This window comes from Odontesthes bonariensis, chromosome 12, assembly GCF_027942865.1.
Source record: "Odontesthes bonariensis isolate fOdoBon6 chromosome 12, fOdoBon6.hap1, whole genome shotgun sequence".
Classification (NCBI taxonomy): Eukaryota; Metazoa; Chordata; class Actinopteri; order Atheriniformes; family Atherinopsidae; genus Odontesthes; species Odontesthes bonariensis.
The window spans coordinates 26,566,883-26,588,682 of record NC_134517.1 but is presented as its reverse complement, the minus strand read 5'-3'; the positions used below and the strand labels follow the sequence as shown (position 1 = coordinate 26,588,682).

The 21,800-nt window shown below is 40.3% G+C and overlaps 1 protein-coding gene across 1 annotated transcript in view; it reads right to left on the bottom strand.

Moving 5' to 3' along the window:
• The window catches only part of epha6 (eph receptor A6), a 166,080-nt gene that overhangs the window by 66,018 nt on the left and 78,262 nt on the right, over positions 1-21,800 (bottom strand). Inside the window, exons 4-5 of the mRNA XM_075479896.1 lie at positions 16,581-16,736; positions 12,852-13,187 (exon numbers count right to left, since the gene is read on the bottom strand). Coding sequence (XP_075336011.1) covers positions 12,852-13,187; positions 16,581-16,736 — 492 coding nt within the window. The remainder of the gene's footprint in view (positions 1-12,851; positions 13,188-16,580; positions 16,737-21,800) is intronic.

The window sequence follows — 21,800 nt, the reverse complement described above, 5'->3', positions numbered from 1 at the left end:
TAATAAGCATTGTATGGTAAAAATAGCCATGACTATTTTCTACCCTCGACAGAGATAAAAGTAAACGGAACCAACACTAGCATCACACCAGCTGCTGAATACTTGTTTCCTGAATGCAGAAGATGATTCCATGAGTGTGGGAGGATTTTAGTCGGCACGGATGAACAGACAGTACCGTATATCAACCAAATAGATCATAAAGCTAGATCTAGATGTCACTGTGGGTACGATTTCTAAAGAATTATTTTCTTTCTTGTCATAATTGACAACTTTCCTCAGAATTTACAATACTTGTAATCTATAGTGTAAGCTACACTGACATGGTAGTGATAATAATATGACAATACATGTGGGCTAGACAGTTAGGGTTAAGTGAGAAATTACCTGAATATTACCAAATTTCTTAAAATAGAAAAATGCTAAATATAAAGAAATAAAGAAAAATACAAATAAATAAACAGACTTGGATAAAATATGAAGGAAATCCCTACATTGTTATTTGCACAACCTGACACAAACTGATGGATTACAGTGGAAACTGAACATTATGATTAAACTTGATAAGGTCTTATGTAGTAAAGCATTGCCAAACATCTGCTTCAACACGGTAAAACACAATGGCACGTAATGTCAGTACTTATAGTGATGAACACATAAGTCAAACATACAAATGGGCTTAATGTGAAAGCACTGGAGGTAAAGAGAGATGAAGGAGGGAGAGAAAGAAGAGAAAAGGAGAAAGATAAAGGCACATCAGCAGAATAAATACTCTGATAAATCACTGTGGAGACAGAAAGCTGTCGAATGAATTTATCCCGTCCTATTATCCTCCCCTGTATCTCCCACCACAGGAGGCATAAAGAGGGACTGTGAATGTGGGAGAGTGTTAGTGAAGAGAAAGAGCGATGATGAAGATGACCCTGGCACTGATGTATACAGCAACATAAGGCACATGCACACATGACATCCATGACACAAATATTCCACTGACATATCTTCACATGCACAAGACATCTGGTAATTGGGGCCCCCTGGGGCCGATCTCTGCGCTCGGGGTGCCAAGGGCGCACATTCCCCACAGAGAGGCAGATAAATCAACTGTTAATAAGCCAGCAAGCACTGTAGTGCACGCTTACACGGTTGTATTTACGACTGCTCTCTCCACAAGGCCAGTGTCACCACCCCAACTGTGGTCTAACACACACGCACACACACACACACACACTCACACACACTTAATCTCTACGAGACAGAGAACCCCAAAGATACCTTTGCCCATAACTGTATATCAAGAGAGAAAAAAAAAACTTCTTGTGTAATGTGATATATTCAACATTTTTCATCAGCGCCTACTTTTTTTTTCCATTAACCCATAATGGAAGAAGGTTCTCTGCTAAATCTATTGCTCTGACATACACACAAAATGGATATCAGCCATGTCAGGCTACGCTGGTAGCCAAGACCTCAGTGCAGCAGCTCAGTGGAGAACAGTATTGATTCATCCACGGAAAGTCACCTTCCTCCTCATACCATCCCACGCAGCGCCTCGAGGGCCCTGGTCATTTCACTCAGCCAATTTGTATGGCTGTTGTTATTATTAGTGTTGCTGTGGTGTAGCACTTTGATCTCGGGGCTTGGACACACTGCTTTATGATGCTGCGCCTAATAAACATTATTGTGATTTTCCCAGGCTAGTAATTAAGTGTGAGGCTAATTTGTCATAGTTAGTTAAAGCGTGGCAGAATGCCAGCAGAAGGCTGCCTGGGAGGGGAACAGTGGTTAAGAAGGCCAGGAGTTTAATACATACCATTCATTTAAAGCTACCGGTTTATTATGGTGTTGGCACTTGCTTTCCTATAGAAGGTTTAGAGCTAAGGTTTAAACAGATGAGGCTATATGCAAAACCACAGTGAATCATTTATACTACAAGGCCCTATTCTTTCAGTAGATTAAACAATGCATATTTCTAACCACAGCAGAGAAGTAAATATTGATCAAGTTAAATAAAGACCAGCTTCTGAACATTTGTACTCCAGCTATATATATACATTAATTTCTGATAACGTCTTAATGTGTCCTTCACTAAAATTAGAAAATGCTTCAACATGCCTGTGTTGACAGACATGGTTTAATGAAGCAATTAGTTTGTTTGTTTTTAAAGGCATTGCCTGAAGAGAAAACCACACATTGTCATATAAATAGGAAGTTAACTATTTGCCTAAGATTAATTGTATGTCTACAATCAAAACAAACAAAAGATCTGAACACATTTTGTCTGCCATCGGTACTAAAAGCAACCGAAACATATGGTAATTAATGGAGACAGATAAAAGTTTTATAACGCAGGGACTTAGGTGATAAAGCATCACGCATAGGGTGCTGGAGAGCAGGCTCGGATTCAGGAGGAGCAGCGTGGTTTTTGCCCTGGTCGTGGAACAGTGGACCAGGGGCCTCATGTACAAAGCGTGCGTACGCACAAAATAGTGGCGTACGCACCTTTTCAGGTCAATGATCAGATGTATCAAGAACGAAATGATCGTGGAAACGTGCGGTGCCCCACGGCAGCTTCAGGGCTGGCGTACGCACTTTTCTCCAGCTGTTGATTCTTTGGCGACACCTAAGGTGATGTTGGGAAACTGTTATAATAAATAAATGTGAAAACAATTAGTCCTCAGACAGTGATGTGCACATTTGAGATAGATGAACAATTAATACTGATAAACAATTAATACACCCATGTGTCTCCATTTACACGAGTGGATATAAAAGCAGCGCAAAGTGGTGCAATGCATACCATTAAAAACAATGGCTGCTTTAAAAGAATTAGAAGACATTGCAAATGGTGCAATTCGAAGAGAGCGTGTGTTCACTACAACAGAGAGGATTAGCTGGCACATGATGGCGACTGATTACTCATTAGCCGTTTTGAGGGAAATCCTCCTAGAACTTTGCGCAGAGCTGCGGCCGGCGTTGGAGCGCAACACAGCGAGGAGCCATGCGCTGCCTGTGCCCACAGGTGATGTGCACACTGGGGTTCCAACCGGGGCATTCCAGAGGGAGCTGGCCAACCGATTGGGACTGTGCCAGTCTACCCTGAGCCGAGCCATGCCAGCCGTGTGGGACAGAATTATCCACATCTCAGCCAGGTATATCATTCCCAACAGGCCAACATTAAAGCTCAATTTGAAGCGAGAGCCGATTTTGTAATCGGAGCTATCGACTGTGCACACATTGCTATAAGCGCCATCACATGATGAATTTGTATGTTAACAGGGAACATTTTCATTCGATCGATGTACAGATCATATGTGATGAGTAAATGCAATTAACCAACATTGTGGCGAGGTGCCCTGGTTCAACGCACGATTCATATATTCTGAGTAACAACATCGTTGGGAACAGACTACAGGGTGGCATTCTTGTAATTGTCCTAATATTATTCTCCTCATTATTATATTATATTTATTAGTCGGTGGTTAAAGTTAGTTTCTTGCTGTTTTTTGCTGGTTAAACTTCAGTTTAAGATCTTTCTAACAAGCCCCTGATCGTCTCTGTGGGCATATATTAATAACCCCGTGCGTAAAGTGTGAAATATCTTAATCAGTCCCACCTTTTCCCCGGCGCACTTCTGCACGTTACTGTATGAACACGTTGTTGTGAGTTCCACAAAAACATGGGTATTTAGCTTGGGGGTAATCAGAGTCACCCACATGAGCTCCCACCACCCCAGACAGAACAGTGTCACCCATTGTTGCCCCGACTCTCTGTTCAAACAGAGTCGGTCACCCCCCCACCCGCCTGTTTTTGCCACACTGCGGCGGTGGGCAGCCAGTCTCCGCTTCACATCCACCTTAATGTGGGACCACTTCTTCTTCACCTCTGCTTGTGAGGCTTCTCAGACCCCCCAGCATTGACAGCCTCAGGCTCTCCCACCCACTCTTCTTGTGTTTGCCGGAGGACAGCGTGCCAAAGAACACATTTTTGCGGGCCTTCACTTCAGAAAGTAGCACCGACATCTCGCTTTCCGTAAAGTTCTTCTTTTTTCCCGTCTTATTCATTCTTTTTTCTTTATTTTCTGACCGTACAGAGAGGGGAATCACAGGTGCAGGGCTCATTTAAATATGATTTGCGTATTTAAGTAGGGGCGTGGACAGGGAGGAGTCGGGTGCTCCGACATGTGCGCTCAATTCCACGTTGATTGGGATGTACAAACGAAATGTGCTTGGATTAATGCGTGCGCACAGATTCATACATCCGACGTTGGAGGGCATTTGGGTTTGAGCGTACGCCATGTTTCAGTAGGAAATCCACGCAAGTCTTTGTACATGAGGCCCCTGATCTTTACCCTTTCGGAGTTACTGAGGGGGTCATAGGAGTTTGACCATCCAGTCTACATTTGTCTTGTAGACTTGGAAAAGGCTTACAAGCGTGATCCCTGAGGGATTCTGTGGGGTGTGCTGAGGGAGTATGGGGTACCAGAGCTGCTTTTACGAGCTATGCTGTCCCTGGATAACCAAAGCAAGAGCTGTGTCTGCATTCTCTGCACTAAGTCGAACTTGTTTACAGTGCGTGTTGGACTCCGCCAGGGCTGTTTGTGATTTTCATGAACAGGATCTCAAGGCGTAGTCGTAGAGAGGAGGGCGTCTGGTTTGGGAACCTCACGGTTGCATCTCTGCTTTATCGCGGATGATGTGGTTCTGTTGGCTTCTTCAAGCCAAGAAATTCAGCACGCACTGGTTCACAACTCAATGTGAAGCGGCCGGGATGAAAGTCAGTTCTTCCAAATCCGAGGCCATGGTTCTCAACCGGAAAAAGGTGGAATGTTCTCTCTAGGTTGGGGATAAGTCCTTGCCTCTGGTGTAAGAGTTCAAGTATCTGGGTATCTTGTGGCAGGTTGGAGTGAGAGATGGAAAAACGGATTGTGGCTTTGTCAGCTGTAATGAGGGCGCTGCTCTGGACCGTTGTGGTAAAGAGGGAGTTGAGACGGAAGGCATGGCTTTCAATTTACTGGTCCATCTTTGTTCCAACCCTCACCTATGGTTATGAGATCTGGGTAGTGACCGAAAGAACAAAATCGTGGATATGAGCGGCTGAAATGGGTTTCCTTCAGAGGATGGCTGGACTCAGCCTTAGAGATAGAGTGAGGAATTCTGCCATCCAGAGGAAGTAGAGTAGAGCCCCTGCTTCTCCGTATTGAAAGGAGTCAGCTGAGGTAGTTCAGGCATCTGGTTAGGATCCCTCCTGGTTGCCTCCCTTTGGAGGCCCCAGGGCAGACCCAGGACTCGCTACAGGGATAATATGTCCCTTCTGGCCTGGGAATGCCTTGGGATCCCCAAGTAGGAGCTGGAGAGTGCCGCTGGGGAAAGGGATGGCTGGGTTTCTATCCTGGACCTGTTGCCTCTGCGACCCAACCTCGGTGAAGTGTATGAAAATGGATGGATGGATGGACATAGTGTTAATTGCAGTAGAATAAGGAATATGAAAAATGAATATACGGTAAGAAACTAAAAACAAGATGCATGTTATGAGAACAGATGTCTAGTTATTATCTGGCTCATAATTTTCAAGATTTTCTGTTCATTTTATGGTCTTCTAATATTTGGGTCCATTGCAAAGAGCGTTTACGCTTTGCTTTAAAATGTTAAACAAATGTGTCTTCAGTCTCAGCTCTTTCTTTACCATCCATCAATCCATTCATCCATAGGAAGCAGATGGCATGCAAATTGAGTCAAATTCTTGACTGACTAGTAAAGATAATTGATTAACGTGACTAGATAATTGATTCTTTTGAATAACTAAAAATAGATCCCAACAGTGTTACTGACACTAAAATACAGATACATAAAACATAATCTGAAACGTAGATAATTTTGCCATCATGGATTACATCAAACACTTTTCACAGATGTATCAAATACCATATACCACACTGACCTTTCTATAATAAATCATTACCTTGTGCATACGACATATTAAGCTTGCATGCGAGATAAGAACATTTTCACATCAGTTTGATAAATCGTTGTGTAAGGTGCACGCAGAACTGTATGGGGTTTATCAAACCGATGACTGACATTAGACCAGTCTTTGTTTGGATGAAATACAATTCACTGCTTAATGCTGAAAGATGTGCAGTTTGGTGAGTTAACAAATGGAAAAGCACACTCTCATGTCAATTCTGCTTTTGTTGAAAGTTTGTTGGCATCGCGTCTTAAATAACAGACAAAGAAAATTGGAATTACAGCCAAGTCAATGAGCAGCTTGCTTCACACTGGCTCCTCCCTCATTATTCTATGTCATCATGAAGATCTGAGATTGTTTCCTTTACCCATCAGCTTTTCATCTACAAAACACACATTGCCACCACTGAGAATCACTGACATACACAATTACCCATCTGCTTCGCGTGATTAAAGAAACTTTCTTGTTTCTAGGTCGCTTCCTCCTCCTACTCCTTTCCCACTTCTTCAGCATTCTGCTTTGCTATTTTTCTGCAGTCATACACCTGTCCACCCCCTGTTTACGTACACAGGCTTTTTAAAGCTAAATGCAACAAAACAAAGTTTATGAACACTTTAGAATTATCTGTACGTCTCTCTATTTCTCTCTATATTCGCATCAAGACACAAAATAACACCTTTTCAGAAATACTGGGAGTAGATATAGTGTCCCCAGTTGAACAAATACAAACAAACAAAATAAACATCTAACTGATGAATTATTGTTGAAGAAAATGATCCCATTATCTATCTGCAGAAGTAGAAGAACATCTATGATTAGGTTCTCACTTGAAGGTGAAATTGTTATTGGTTGTTTTTAGTCTAAGTCTGATCCATAAATGTTCGTGGAGATGAATCATGGTATGAACAATGGACGCCTCTAAGGGATTTCAGGAAAAGAGCTGTTGATGCTCACAAAGGTGGAAGAGCCAAGTTATAATCAAATCTTGATCTTTACCACGTATAAATTATGTAAAAAAAGATCTGAACTGAGCAGTTCATGTGATGAAGCTGACCATCATTCCATAGTTAAAGCTATTTCATATTTTGGACCTTTAATAACTTTGATTAAACTTGAATTTATTCCAGGTAAGTTTTAGCGTTACAGTAGTTAAGGCAAATATCACATAATTAGCAATATATGGAGGATTTTAGGGACAGGGGAGCTCCCTAAAAGACAATATACTTGTTTAGGATGTTGGGTTTTTTTTGTTGCATTTGCTCCACAGATACATTTGGTATACTAAAGTGACTTTTAGGGGCAGTGGGTGGTTGACAGATGAGTGTAAACTGATCATACTTTCTAGCCTCAATATATCTCAGGCTTCACTTTTGCTCCGTTCCACTGGGTTTTGTTTAGGTTTTTAAAACCTAATCTTATGAACCATTGTTTATATGGCCAACTTTTACAAACTTGTTTTTTTTTTCTTCTGTCTGTACATAAGTCATCTGCACCAATCACTGTACATTTACATAATTTTCATTTCAACCAATCACCACACAGCTCCATCACAGATGGTGCCCCTCATGCAAGGAAAGCTCCTACACTGAATTAAGATCTAAAAAAAATACACTATAAAATAAGTTCTACAAACTATATCCAGGACCCAATCTTCCATTTATTTTTTCTGTATGTTCAATCAACGTACACTTAAGTTGTCTGGACCAATTACTGCACATTGAAAGAAGTGGAATTGCCTCCTGTAGTTGTCAACTTTGAAAGGGTTCCTGCTGTTTGAAAGTACCTTTAGATTTTTTTTCATTCGTATCACACTCAGGTAAACTATATCAAGTTTTTCTGTACTAATCCTAACCCTGAAACTTGAAACTATGTGATGCACTCGTGGGTTTCCAATTTTTTAACCAGAAGAATTTAGTAAAAGAGGACACATTACACACTCAGTCACACACGCACACACATCTATGTCTTAAATTTTTCTCTGCAGTCTCTTTATCCTCTCCCTACATTTTTTTTGTCAGCTAATTTACCCTCTTCTTCATTCTGCCGCCCCTTTCTTTGCTCTTCATTCCTGTTCTTACTCAATCATCTTCCCAGACTCTGCTTCTCATTTTCTGTCTTTTTTCACCCTCCTCTTATTCTCTGTTATTTTATTTGTCTCTGTCCTACTTTTCCCCTGCTTTCCACATTCATACCACCGCACTTCTTTTGCTTTTCCAATGTCTTTTTTACACCTACTCCCCTATTTCACTCCACATGTCTTCACTTAACCTTCTACATCCTTATCCACCTGTCACCCTTCATCCAACAGCTGTTTTCCCTTTCCTTTTCTTTCTGACCCAGTCAGGGAGTGTTCATGTGAGATTCAAGAAAATCTACAGAGGCATTTTGCAAGTTTCTCACATTTTTTGCAACAGAATTTCAGTCTGCAGGATGCAAACTTTTTTTTCTCATTATGCTGATGGTAAACTATTAAGACACCCAGGTCACAGTAGTGACATGCACCTAAAGAACTGCAAAGACTCACACAATTTCTCATGAATCTATTTTTCTCTCCTCCAATTTGAGGGGATTTACTTCAGGCTAAACCCTTCCCTTACAGTTAATCCATAACATTAAAATTCTCCACAGAGTCTCGGTGCCCATGTGTGTTATAAAGACTGATAGTTGTAAATATATCAGATGAGCTTCACAAAATATTCAATAGGTTATGCCTAACAGGAAATTACCGCAGGTCTGTATTCTTAGTTTCTTAGTTTCACCCGTGGTTGTGTTCAATACTTTAAGCTGTATATGTCAGTGTGTGTGTTTTCATAAAGCAGCCCATCGTAAGCACAACACATCATACACTGACTTCAGTGGCACAAGGCATTGACCAAAATGGCCATATGCATTTTAATGACAGTCTAATTTATTTATGGTCAGAGTAAATTATTACAGCAGGCTCTTGATATTTTTCGCAACACTGAAATTCACATGGCTGTCTCATTTCTGCTGATGGCAACACTATGCTAATGGTGTGTATGAATTCTATGTGCACCTTTCCAAACAAGCCCATCACCGGGAGGTTTAGGTGGATGTGTCAGGGGAGGAATACTGGATGTGCCAAAGTAGGTATGCATATCTCTGATGCAATTCAAATTTCCTTTTCTTAAGATGGTTTGCATGGTTATCTTCGACTTGAGTGAATATGCTGACCCTATGCACACTTCAAACTGTTTGCAACCTTTTCAGAAGCCACTGCAGTGTTTGTGTTACTGTGTGTTAATGTGGCAAGTGCCATTTTTTTTTAACCAGTCATTGTGCCATGAAGATGGACCGTGTCTCACTTCCAGCATCATGACAGCAGCTGTCACTAGATTTTTTTCAAATCGGGAGTCTATAGTGGTTCTGTAGGGATAACAATGATGAGATTGTCGATTATTCTCTGCTCTACACAGTTGATTAAGTTATACTGTTAAAACTATCGAACAATATGAAAAATCACGCCCAACATTAAAAACATTTTTCATCACTTCTCAGCTAGTAACAAAGCAATGTTTTGCTTGAAAAAAAATGCCCTAGCTGGCATGGCTTCATCGGTATGTCTCCATATGTCTCCATATGTCTCTTCATTGAAAAGAGTGAAGAGCACCAATAAAGTAAAGGAATTTATGTCCTTCTTACTCAGACATCTTACCATGATGTGTCTGGCACTCTGGAACAGGGTGTCTGACTTCAACACTGACTTCATGGCACAATGACTGGTTAAAACAAATGGCACTTCCCTCTTCGTCTCACCTGACTACATGCCCTTTTTACGCCGCTTGAATGTTCAATTTCTAATCTCCCTTGCAAATGGAAGTCTACTTTTTCAAACAGCCCCACTGATAAGTAGTTTTCTAAAACCTCGACAGCTGTTCAGTCCCAATACTTTGAAATCTCTATGCATTTCGAAATGCTCTTTCTTTTGCTATTAAACAGTGTGGTAAGTTCTACTGTTTTTTTTTTCTTTCTGATTCGATGTCACCAAAAGTTTAAGTGATCTGCGATCAAAAACATTCTTCTGACTACACTTAAAAACTCACTCAAAGATGATGGTTCACCACTTTCCTACAGGTTTTAACAATGACACCTCTGAAAAAGAGTAACATCTTTTGACATGGTTGTTTAAGGAATGAGAGGCTACTGACTGCATCAGTCTGGGGGAAATAACTTGTTGCCACTTGTAACATATAATACACTACTGTACAGGTGGTGACATTTAATATTCATTTTTACTGGCCAGAAAGTGTATATATCAGGATCATCAACAACAGCCAGATTGCGCTTTGTATAGTTACAGTTTACCCTGCTCAACCAACAACGTGATCAATAAACTTTCATGATTTCCATTAGAATTAATATCAATTATCAAACTCTGGTTTCCGTCAATGTGATAGTGGTAAAAGTAGAGCATAAGTCTTCTTATCGCTGACTGAAGGCCATAAATCTGTCTCTTCCCTTGAGCATCTTAAATTGCAGCATCTGGCTATATTAGTGTTCAAATGGATCTTGCCTACAGCCCAGGGACCTGCCTTGACTACCCATTAAACTGAACATCTTCGTAAAATAAAACGTCTGCGTGTAACATTGAGTTGAGTGTGCCGTCTAGAGTTGTCCCCCATGACACAGAATAATATATTTAATGTGTTTTGGCTGTAAGAGAAAATGTATTTCTCCCAGACTCCCAATTCAACAGAGGGAAGGAGGGAACAAAGAAGAAAGAAAAAAAATGACTTGAAACAGGACACATGAGAGGGAGGTAAGGAGGAGGACAAACAACCAACAGGGAAAAATGGTTGAGAGAATAGTGATAGGAGGGCAGGAGAGGGAGGAGGAGAAAACACAGCGTATGTAAATCACAAATCAAAAGCATAAACATGCTATAAACCAAAATGTTTCCCACCGGAATTAAGGGCCATACAACATTAAAGCATTGTTTGAAGGAAACAGGTAGAAAGGATCTCTTTGTGGCCCTCTCCTGTCATTTACAGCTTTGGCTAGGGAGGCTAAAGTAACTGCAGTATTTCTCTACCAAGCACATTGAAGGTTACAGATGAAGATAATAGATACGATTTATTTCACAACAATAAAAACTTAAATTTTAACATGCTTTCAGGGAGCACAAACATCCAGCAGGGCCCCGTTACACTATAAATTGATTACTTCAATAAAGGTTCATATTTGGGATGACTTACAATGCATGTGGTTCCAAAATTCTGGTGTTCTGCTGGCTGAGATACACTTCAAGAATTAAGTTCTATCTTAATAGTGTATAATTCCAACAAATTTCAATATTTTTCTCCTGTTGTTTATTCTTTGAATTTAAAAGAAAGACAGGTTAATATTTTGAAGACTTGGAATGTAAATGCTGTGTAAGTGAAATCCTACTGTAATTTAAACAAGTAGTCACACAACGTTCATTTGAGACCATGGCTATGGATATATTAATGACTGCAGGATACCAGATTAAAAAGTGGTGCTTCATTGACTTGAGTGAAAGGTTTTCCAAGCCTCTGTTATGGTGTATCTGGATTATCGTATTCTTGCTCAAATTCGGGCCCATAGAGCATGTGCCTCAGAAACCCTGACCTTAAAGCCATAAGAAAGCGCAACTAATATCCCTGTCAACAAGCCGGATGACTTCCCGTTGGCTCCTTTCACATAAGAGTGCTTAGATGAAACAATCATGCACTTTTACAAAAGCCAAATGTATCTGGGCAGAGTACATTCAATTCTGATAACAAAAAGAGTAATTCAGCTATTTCTCTAACGGTAAAAATCCATCCACAGCTTTACAGAGGCTCATTTTCCCATTGGTCTTAACTGGATATGTTTGGGTGACTGTGTCTCATAATGAAAGCCAAAGCAATCCAAATCACAGCACAGCTGAGAGCAGTTGTTGAAGATTCGATGTTTGCTTGCTCTCATTCCTTGATTGCTATTCTGCAGCATTTCTTGGGACATTACTGCCACTACCGCTTTCTTACTCTCCGTTTATATGTCATTATTGCATGTCAGCACCTTTGTTTTTCTTTTTGTCGTAGCTTTATCTCTCCCGGTACCTTTCTGCAGGTACTTGGCTCCTGAAACATTTCTTTAATGTGCGATTACAGGTCGATCAAACTGCTCAATATCTATTGTTTGTTGTTGTCTATCCCACTCTCTTCCTTCCTGTCCCTTCATGCAGGTGGCCACCCTCTTAGCCTGGTTCTTTCAAAGATTTAGTTTTTTTCTCCCTACTATTGCCTTGTTGGACTTGTTGGCCCTGATTTAACTTTTTGTTGGGACTTGACACCTTATAATAAAAACTTAACTGAACTGCATTAAACTCAAACAGAACAGTGTGTCAGCTTGCAATTGGGAAGAATGTGTATTGATTTTGCGTGGTGCAAGTGTGGGGCGCAAACAAATGCACATCATTACATACACTGGTGTGTTCCATGTAAAGATTCTACTTAAATCAACAAATATAGACAAAGGGATCATGCACCATGAAAACAAATCCTAAATGGTCCCGCCATTTGTTGGCATTGTCACTAACCAAAATGAATGTTGGGTTCACTGACTTAAACACCATTAAATTTAGGTGAAATCCGGTCAGAATTTGTGCTAATGCACTAATACATCAAGTTGAATGATGAAGAGGTAAAAAAGCTTTTGTGCTCAGCCACTGGCCATAAAGAGCCATGCCACTCAGGTTTCATTTAAACTCATTACCATACACAATAGCAATGCAGCCGCAAGAGCAATTATAACAGTAATGTGAAAGCAGCAGAAATGAATTTATAGATGATGAGCTGAAGTTACTGCACAGTAAGAAATAGAAGAAACTCCCAACATCAAAACATATTGAAATACTATATACTCACCACCCTGATCAGTGCTGACGGTGATGATGGCTACCTGACGAGGAAAGGAGCTCATGTCCGACACGCCGTTCAGAGACTCAATCTCAAAGGTGTAGTTGGCGTGTGCTGAGAAGTCCGTAACAGCAACAGTGGCATTGGTCAGGCCCAACGGCCGCGGCAGAAAACGAAGCTCCTCCTCACAGAGCTGGCAGTGGTTTGGCTGTGGGCCACAGCGTTTGCACTGGACATTGTACGTGAGGTCCCGACGACCCCCTGTGTCGCTGGGGGGCGACCATTCCAGCATTAGACAGGTATCGTTCATGTTGAACATCAAATTACGGGGAGAAGATGGAGGGCCTGCAAATGAAAACCAAATAAATGAGCTGATAAATAAAACAACAAAACCCTTCAAATACGGACTATGCTACCATAACTCACCCAGCCACATGGACTCAAATCCTAGTTTGTTTTGTAAAGAATGTTGAACTCTTCTATTAAGCCCATGGACCTTGTTAAATCCCAAAGCTCTACACCAAATTTATTCTTATTTTTTCATTTTGACCTAAAATACAGACCTGATAAAAAGTTTGAACGACTATTTTTTACTATTTATTCAGCTTTAAACAATAGCAACAACAATAATTACTTTGACAGGCATGACAAATTCATTTGTTGGGTTTAGCTTTTCAGTAGACATCAAAGAACATTTTGCCAATATCTTCCCTCATCCACAGGATCTCCTGTTCCCAGTGAACTGCTAATCCCTCTTGACCCGCTTGCTGCCACTTGCCTGCCCTGTAATAAAAGTTGCTGCTGGTGAATTAACTTTATCAGTACTTGTTTGTCCTTCACTGTCCCCCAAACCCCCATCTATTTTTTATCAATGCCTGCCAAAAAAAACAAAACACACTACATAACAAAACACAGTGTGTTTTCTGTGTAAAATCTTGCATTGTGAAAACTCTCCTGAATGACAATTTTGCCGTGTCAATCACCTTCCTGTACCTTTGTCCTACTTTCTCCTACTCTCAGCACTTTCTAAACACAAGCGATCCTGTCTTACAATAACAGTATCAATACCTGTCTATGTATGACGCCATCTTCAATCAAGATACTTCATACCGCCTGAATCTTTATCTCTTTCTGGATTTGGAGGAAGTTCTATGAAAACAGTCCTTTTTCAGTATGTGAACAGGAACAGGAGAGGGAGCATATCCTGAAAAGTTTGTAAATAGCTATTTGAAGCAGCCCCATAAAATTAATAGCCCCATTTCCCAGGTTACCATCACATTCTGCTTTACCAAATAAATTTGAATAATTCTCCACTGCAATAATCACTCCAAGTTAGTTTACCTCCCTCCCATTTTGTTCCACTGAGGTTTTTTGTGCTCCATGGATGTGTGTGTTTGTGCGTCAGGGTAAGCATTGTGCTATAGCAGGCAGCCACCTGTCAACAGGGTGGAGTTAAAAGGCCTAAGGGATTTGAACACTCCCGTCCTGCCAAGCTCCCTGTCTGCCAGGACAATGGGATGTCCCCCCCCCCTCTCTATCCACCATTGCTAAAAGTCTCAGCAGACAGGAGAGCTCCTCCTACTGCTCAGCCACTTCTGTCAGCGTCCGTCCATTCTCTCTCTTTATCTCTTTCTGCCTCTATCGACCATTATCTCACCTCCTCTATTCTCTCCATCGAGGAGAATCCACCCACTTCCCCTCCTGCAGAGCAACCCCACTGCCATCAATCAGCCCCCATTCTCCTCCGAGAGGAGATTGCTATCAGCACCCTCCTTCCTTTCCCTCTTCACTGTCTACTCCATCCAGCCCTTACACTTTTCCTCCACCTTTATCTCTCCTCCTGTGACATCTTCTCTTTCTTCCTCTTTACCCGTGTCTTCCCTAAGGCCCCCAGTCTTTAATCTCCATTTCCTTTTTTCTTTTGACTTCAGCATCAAGCAAACAGTTTACGTACCAGCCTGCAAGCCTCTAATTAAAATGTATTATGTGGGTAAATGCAGAGCTCAAAGCTCTTAAAAGTTTTTTGCAGTAGACCAGTCTACGCCTCTTAGTCAATGCAGTAGTTAAAGTGTGACAAGGCTTTTCACCCTGAGTTTGGCGCAAAAGTGACCCTAAAGATATAGAATTTGTTCGTACCAGGGAACTAACTAACAACAGCTGAAGCCATATAAGCCACTAAATTACAACTGCATTTATTGTCTTAAGTGAGCACCCAGGTCCGCTTATTTAGGCTGCACTTAAATTCTTTCTACAACTAAATATTCTCTTTTTTTCCCCCCACACAAATAAATATGTGTTTGGAATAGACAGGCTCGTTACTGATGATGAGATATAATTTACTATCATATGACCATGCACCTTAATAATATCAGCCCTGTCAACATGCTCTTATATTCCAAACACAACACACAAAAAAAGAGTGCAGTTAATCCCAAACATAACCATTCAGGCAATTGTTGTACTAATAGGAGTTTGAACTGACAAACCCAAACATCAAAATGTGTGTATTCTTAAACATATAGATGCTTCTTCTAGGCAATCTAAATTTTGTCATAAAACTTCAGATTTCAGAGCATAAGCCTTTCTGTAGATCTCCCAGGATCCTTTAAACTAACAGTATCCCCACAATGGCTTGGCTTTGTGTTGCCATATAAGAAAAATACATTCCTCCACCCTGGAGAGCTCTCTGATGTGGCCCCCCGTCTATCTCAGTGACAGCGAAATGGCTTTTTAATTAAAGGAGAATTAGTCCAGTTAAACTGTAATTTAATGCAAATATGAAGTCGTAATGACAGTCAGTGAATCATCGATGAAGACGAGGCAGCTGAACAAAAGCCATGTAATTCATCCAGAGACTCTCTAATGTTCAGTTTCACACTAGATAAGTCCCAAAGACGGAGCGGGATTTATGGCCACAGCAAATTCTGGAGAAATCCACCAGCTCTACAGACAAAGTAATAACTTACCCACACGGTCAGGCACACACAAGTATATAAGTATTTAATATGAATTTACTGTGAATCAATTAAATTTAGTCGAACCCAAATAGAAAATTACTATTTCTTTCCCAGCAATATCAATGACAGCGCGGTCTGAAATGTTTTAAGTTCTTCTTTGTAAATCCCCCATCAACTTATTGTTTTCTCTTTTCATCTCACACTCATAAATGCTCATAAAGCATTTTTGAATGTTAGACTCCTGGGAAGTTAGCAAATGCTGTTTAAAGCAATACAATGTAACTTCTCAAGAAGCCCACTCTGGAGCTCCCCCTACAGGCTTGGAGGTAATGTACGGTTACACTGTCGTAAATACAACACCCTTTCACTTTCACGTTTCACGTTTGTTGACGAACCGGCGAGGAGTCGGAAGGTGCAAACTATGTCAACCGAGAAGGTAAGAGTAATCAAATGTACCTGGGAGCGTGAGAGGGGTCTATTTGTTTTTGCGGTAGGTGTGCCAGAAAGCAAGTCGAAGTACTTCCGCTCAGCTCCCGGGCCGCTACCGGGCCGGTCCAGCAAAGTTACATAGCGCAGTTTTTCCAACTCAGAACCCCGAAGGGCATAGGAGACAGGCCAATAGTAATATTAAAACTCATTCTAGCTGCACAATTTTTTTCAAGCTGTTATTTTAAGGTAGAAATGTTACATAGTATTGCTTTAAGATGTTTATCTGATTGTCAAAGAACATGAAGAGGATCGTGCTGACAAATATCAAGCCTTGGTTTTCGGGTATACTTACGTGTACAAGCCATTGTTGGAGGATCTTTCTCAGCCCTGAAGAAGCCCTTCTCACAGCGGCAGATAAAGGCTCCTTGTCCGTAGCTGAAGCTGTGTGGAGGGCACTTTGAACACTTGATGTTTCCAGCATAAGCCTTGTAGAAGCCTGGGCGGCATGCTAAGTGTGACACAGAAACAGTTTGATGAGATGTGAGCACCGAGACACAAATTATGGATGGGCAGCTGTAAATGGCAAGATGGGAATATGACATGTCCGGATCATATTTACATGGAGGATACACATGCTGAGTCATTAAAATGATCCATTTTTTAAAAAGTTTCTCATCTATGGGTAAAACACTTTTTTTTCCTCTCTACCTGATGAGGAAAGACTGATCATCCATGATAATACTAATTTTATGCCTAATCTAATGCAAAACTTTCATGCCTACGTGTATATAAGTGTATATCAAAGGGTTTGATTCATAAGGAGTTTCCATATTAACCTGACATGGCAAATGATTTGTTGCACGGAACCATCTGCAAAGTTGTCCATGGAATTTATTTATAAAGGGGCAGGCACTCCCAAAAAAACCAAAACAAATTACAACAAACAAACAAGCAAACCAATAAAAAGAAACATTTTCAATTAAGTCTACATGTCTTGGTCTTCCCTCCTCCCTAAAAATAACACTTGTTATTAGGTGGTGCTATATAAATACAACTGAGCTAAACTGATTTCTTTCAGTGACAAAATTGACATTGACATTTTTAGAGCCTTCATTGTAGACTGCAGTCACACCTAAAACCCACCCAAAGCTGGCAGTATCTGTTGGTGGTTAGTCTGAAGGATTGTACCCTTGCCACGAGTCCTCAAACTGAAAAGGTCATATGAATCATTTCTTTATTCCCTTAAATATGACTCGTATTCCTGTCCTGTGAGGTTTTGCCTCTGCAAGCTGCAGGAAGGAAATATGACTCAAATGAGAATTTCCACATCACAGCAGACATCACTCAAGTTTTTTGTTTAAAAGCCACAGACTCCTTCTAAGGAGGAAGGAGGGTGGGAGGTGGAGGTGGAGGGGTAGTGGTGGATGCTTTCCACTATGGGCCTTTGTGCGATGTGACATCGAGACCAACATGAATAGAGATTCCACTTTCTTTGAATTTAATTATTGTTCCGATATGCTTTCATGTAGACACATCAAATTTTAAGAAAGAGGACAGTCACACACACACACACACACACACACACACACACACACGCACACACACACACACACACACACACACACACACGTTGGCTTGCGTTGACAGCGTAAGTAATACATGAGCCTTTACTCCGCCAGTGTAAACAGGTGTTCTGATTAAACTAAGCATATCTGTTGAATCAGTTGTAAGTGAGACAGATAACTGAAGAAATAGATTGTGATGATATAACTTCCTGTCTCTGTCTCTAACAGAATTGTTGAGCCATATTGGTCCAAAAAACATCTGGTTAAAACTAATTGTTTTAGTTCTGATCAAGCATGAAGGAGGAAACAGCTCTTCTTTTGCTACAACACATAAGAAAACGTATCTTAAGAGCACTTACTCAAAAGTAAACTGCAGGAGGGGGGGGGATACGATTGATATTTTAGGGTTTACTTACAGGGCTTTGGTATTAAATCAAAACAGTTTTTAGAAAATAGTGAATTAATTCAATGGAGATTCTAAGAGCCTGAACATTTTGCACATTTTTAATAGCAGTTTCAACCATCAAAAGACTTTGAAGTCATGGAGTAATTTTAGATACATAGAGAAGTCTCTTGCCTGTTGAAATATCCATTTAATACAGTAACAAAAAGTGATCTATTTGAGTGGACCACCTTGCAGCTGTGAGTGCCTTTGTGTGTCTCCATTGCTGCCTGTGATAAATGGAGCTGTGTTGGAGAACAAGGTATTGCCTGAAACCACAACATCAAATGGGTACAATTAGGACAGAGACAAAAAAGACACCCACTCCATGCATGCTTATGCGATCTGTGTTTTATTTTGTTATCCTGTATGACAATTGTTTGTTGAATTACAGTCACTGTGTGAGTGATTAGAATTTCACAGTCACAAATGGTCCTCCCGTAATCTAAATCAGGTCTAGAGTTGTGATTCATTGATCCGTTTTTGTCCTTTAAAATCACTGTATCAATAGAAAATAAAAATGTGGTTAATTTCAGCATATTCAAATTGATATTGGTCTTCAAATCCTCAGTTGGACGTGGACACACAGACACACATGCATGCAACACACAAACACACATAGCCTTTCTGTATCAGTATGATAAGTGACAACCCCTACGGCGTACCAAGGCTGACTCTGTCATTAACCTCTGATACCAACATGTCCTTGAGTCAAAAACCGTCAGTCAATTCCCCCACCTCGGCAGACCCTGTTTTAGACTCTGTCAACCTAATGATGCCTCTGCTCGACCTTCGCTGAACTGAGGGGATGTTCCTCTTTCGAACCTCACAATGCCCTGCTGCAATATGTCTGTCTGAGCTTTGTTTCAAGGCCACATTGGTTACTGTATGATGGCCGACCATGAGTCACTTGAGGAGGGACACGAAGTGGCTTTAGCGTGCACATAAACACATGCTGCAGTGGAGATAGCAACAACAGTGACAAACAGCAAACTGAACTCAACTAGACACCTTGTCAAAGACTAATGAAACTTGGTAATCTTGACTGGGAAAGGGAAAACCACAGTCTGCATATCTTATTGATCCATCTAAGGCAGTAATTTTCACCTTTTATACTGGCATGGGAATGACAATGTACATGGTATGTTTCAATGATAGTTAAAGAAGTTATTAACCACAGAGACTTTTTTATTTCCCCCAATGAATATAACTTCTGATGTACTGTACAAAGTTGAAAAACACCTCAGAAGATTCTGTGGCAGGTGAGCATGAGAGGCTAAACTAAAATGCAGCGGTAGAAGGCAGCAGTGCAAAACTGAATGTGTTTAACGTGTGTGTGTGTGTGTGTGTGCCTTTGCAAAAGTTTAATTAACCCAAAGGCCATTGAAATCTTACTGTTACATATGGTAGAAAAATGAATCCAGGTTTGAGTATTATATCTTGGAAGCTGCAAATAAGATAGCAATAAACCCTCACAATGCACCGTGAGATGATTTAAAAGAGCACTTTCTAAATACAGGTAACTAGAATTATGTATGCATGCATAAGATACTGTCTTATTAAATGTTTAACACTGTTTTCATTTTAATTATCAGAAATATAGTGGGTACAACAACAACTGATTAACTTCATGTTAATGCATTCAGGCTGTTTATGTTGAAACTATCATGTACACATAATAAACAAAGAGCTTCTATATTAAATGTAAAGGCTTTACCAAAAACAAGGCAGCTGTTTAACTAATAAGAAGAACAGGAAATCTGTTGTTAAATGTGTTATCAAGTGTCAGAATAGTAGTTTTAAAGTACAGATATATTAGTCTTTCACACTTGGGGTAGATATGCAACAGCAAAAAGTAATGGCTCTGAAGGGAAGAAGGAAAAAATGGACTGTTTAACTGAACAGTAATGCCTCCTAAATCCTGAGTGCTACTTTAAAAAGATTGAACACATAGCACTGGAAGAATGACAGAAACTAACATGTAAAAGAGGATTGAATCTACTAGATGAATTCAAGGAAGATTTAGAGGCCGCCAAAGGTTCTGAAACCAAATATTAGTGAGGGGTGCCACCAGTTTTGTCAAACTTTCTTTGTAACATTTAATCAGAAAAGGTCTTTTTCTCTTCTGTCCACTAACCTTGGACATTTGTATTAACAAAATCTGATTCTATAAAACCAGTTCATATGCATTCATTTCTGAAGATACACTCTATAATATGCTAGAAATTCTGGAGATCTAATGATTCTGAAAAATGAGTGCAGATGCACAGTTGTAAAACAAACTCGAAGCCAAATTACAAAAGCTGAATGTAGGACGATAAAATTTCATCACCCTATCTTTAATTTAACAGGCAGCACCATTTTCGAGATGGCGCCTTTACCAATAATCAGCGCTGTAATGTTTATATTGTAAAATGACTAATGATGAATTCTTAATATTTTAAAGTTTCCACTTTTGACACCTGACAGTAGCAAAACATCAGGATATATCGGTGTACCCAGACACTCGTGAAGAAGGTTTACCAGAGCTGTGCAGGGGATAAGAGAATAGTATTCAGACCTACTGGCCTTTGGGTCTTTGCTCTAATTGTGGACCTTCAGCTCAAGGTTAATGAGATCTTCATGCCCAAAGCTCAGAGCCCCAGACAGGGGCCTGAAGACAGAGGCAGCAGATTGGTTGGTAAGGTCTTCCACTTCATAATCACTGGACCTGAACAACACCAGAAAAACTGGCAGGCACATCATGTATGGGGAGTAGAGCTGTCTCACTACCTCTGCCAGTCTAACTTTGCTGTACATTGCTTGTAATGGGGTTAAAGCTTCAATGTCGGAAATGTTGGTAGTAAGCATAAAAATAAATAAAAAAGCTGAATTAGAAGAGAGAAAATTTAGAATTGAAACATCCAATGAAGGGAGTAAATGAGTGTACTTTTACTTGTGTTATACTGATATCTTTCCTTTAATCAGTCCAGACAATCAACCTTCTCTTCCATATAAAGAAGATAAAAAGCCCTAGTCTGGTCTTTTTCTTACATTTATTGTAAAAAGAAAACATAGAACTTGCTCAGTAAACTGTTATGAGTTTCTGAATGTTTAGATGAAAGGTGTATAAACATTATACCTTATTATGCAGTATCACCGTTTTGTTTTTACATCTGATCATCTCTCCAGGCTTGGTTACTCATTCTCAAACTGAAAACCGTACATTAAGACAACAAGGGATTTTTTTTCCCTCATCACACTAAAAAACTGTTTTCACATGTGCACTGGTAATTTTCTGGAGATGCTCTGGGGAGAGTAAATGTGTGAACAGCCGTGGAGCCAGAAATTCTCTGCTGATTGTATGTATGAATGACTTACGGGTTGTTTAGTCACCAAAGAAAATTCACTGAAAATGAAAATGAAACACATTTCAAGTCCCAACCTTTCACTTTGCATTTGACTAGGCAAAGGCGTCAGCGACAGTCTTTGAGCCTTTGTGGTTTATAGCCGATGATGGTGGGTTTCCCTCCTAGTGGTCAGCGAAGAAGAACAATTCCAAGAGGAGCACAATTCTGCAGCATTT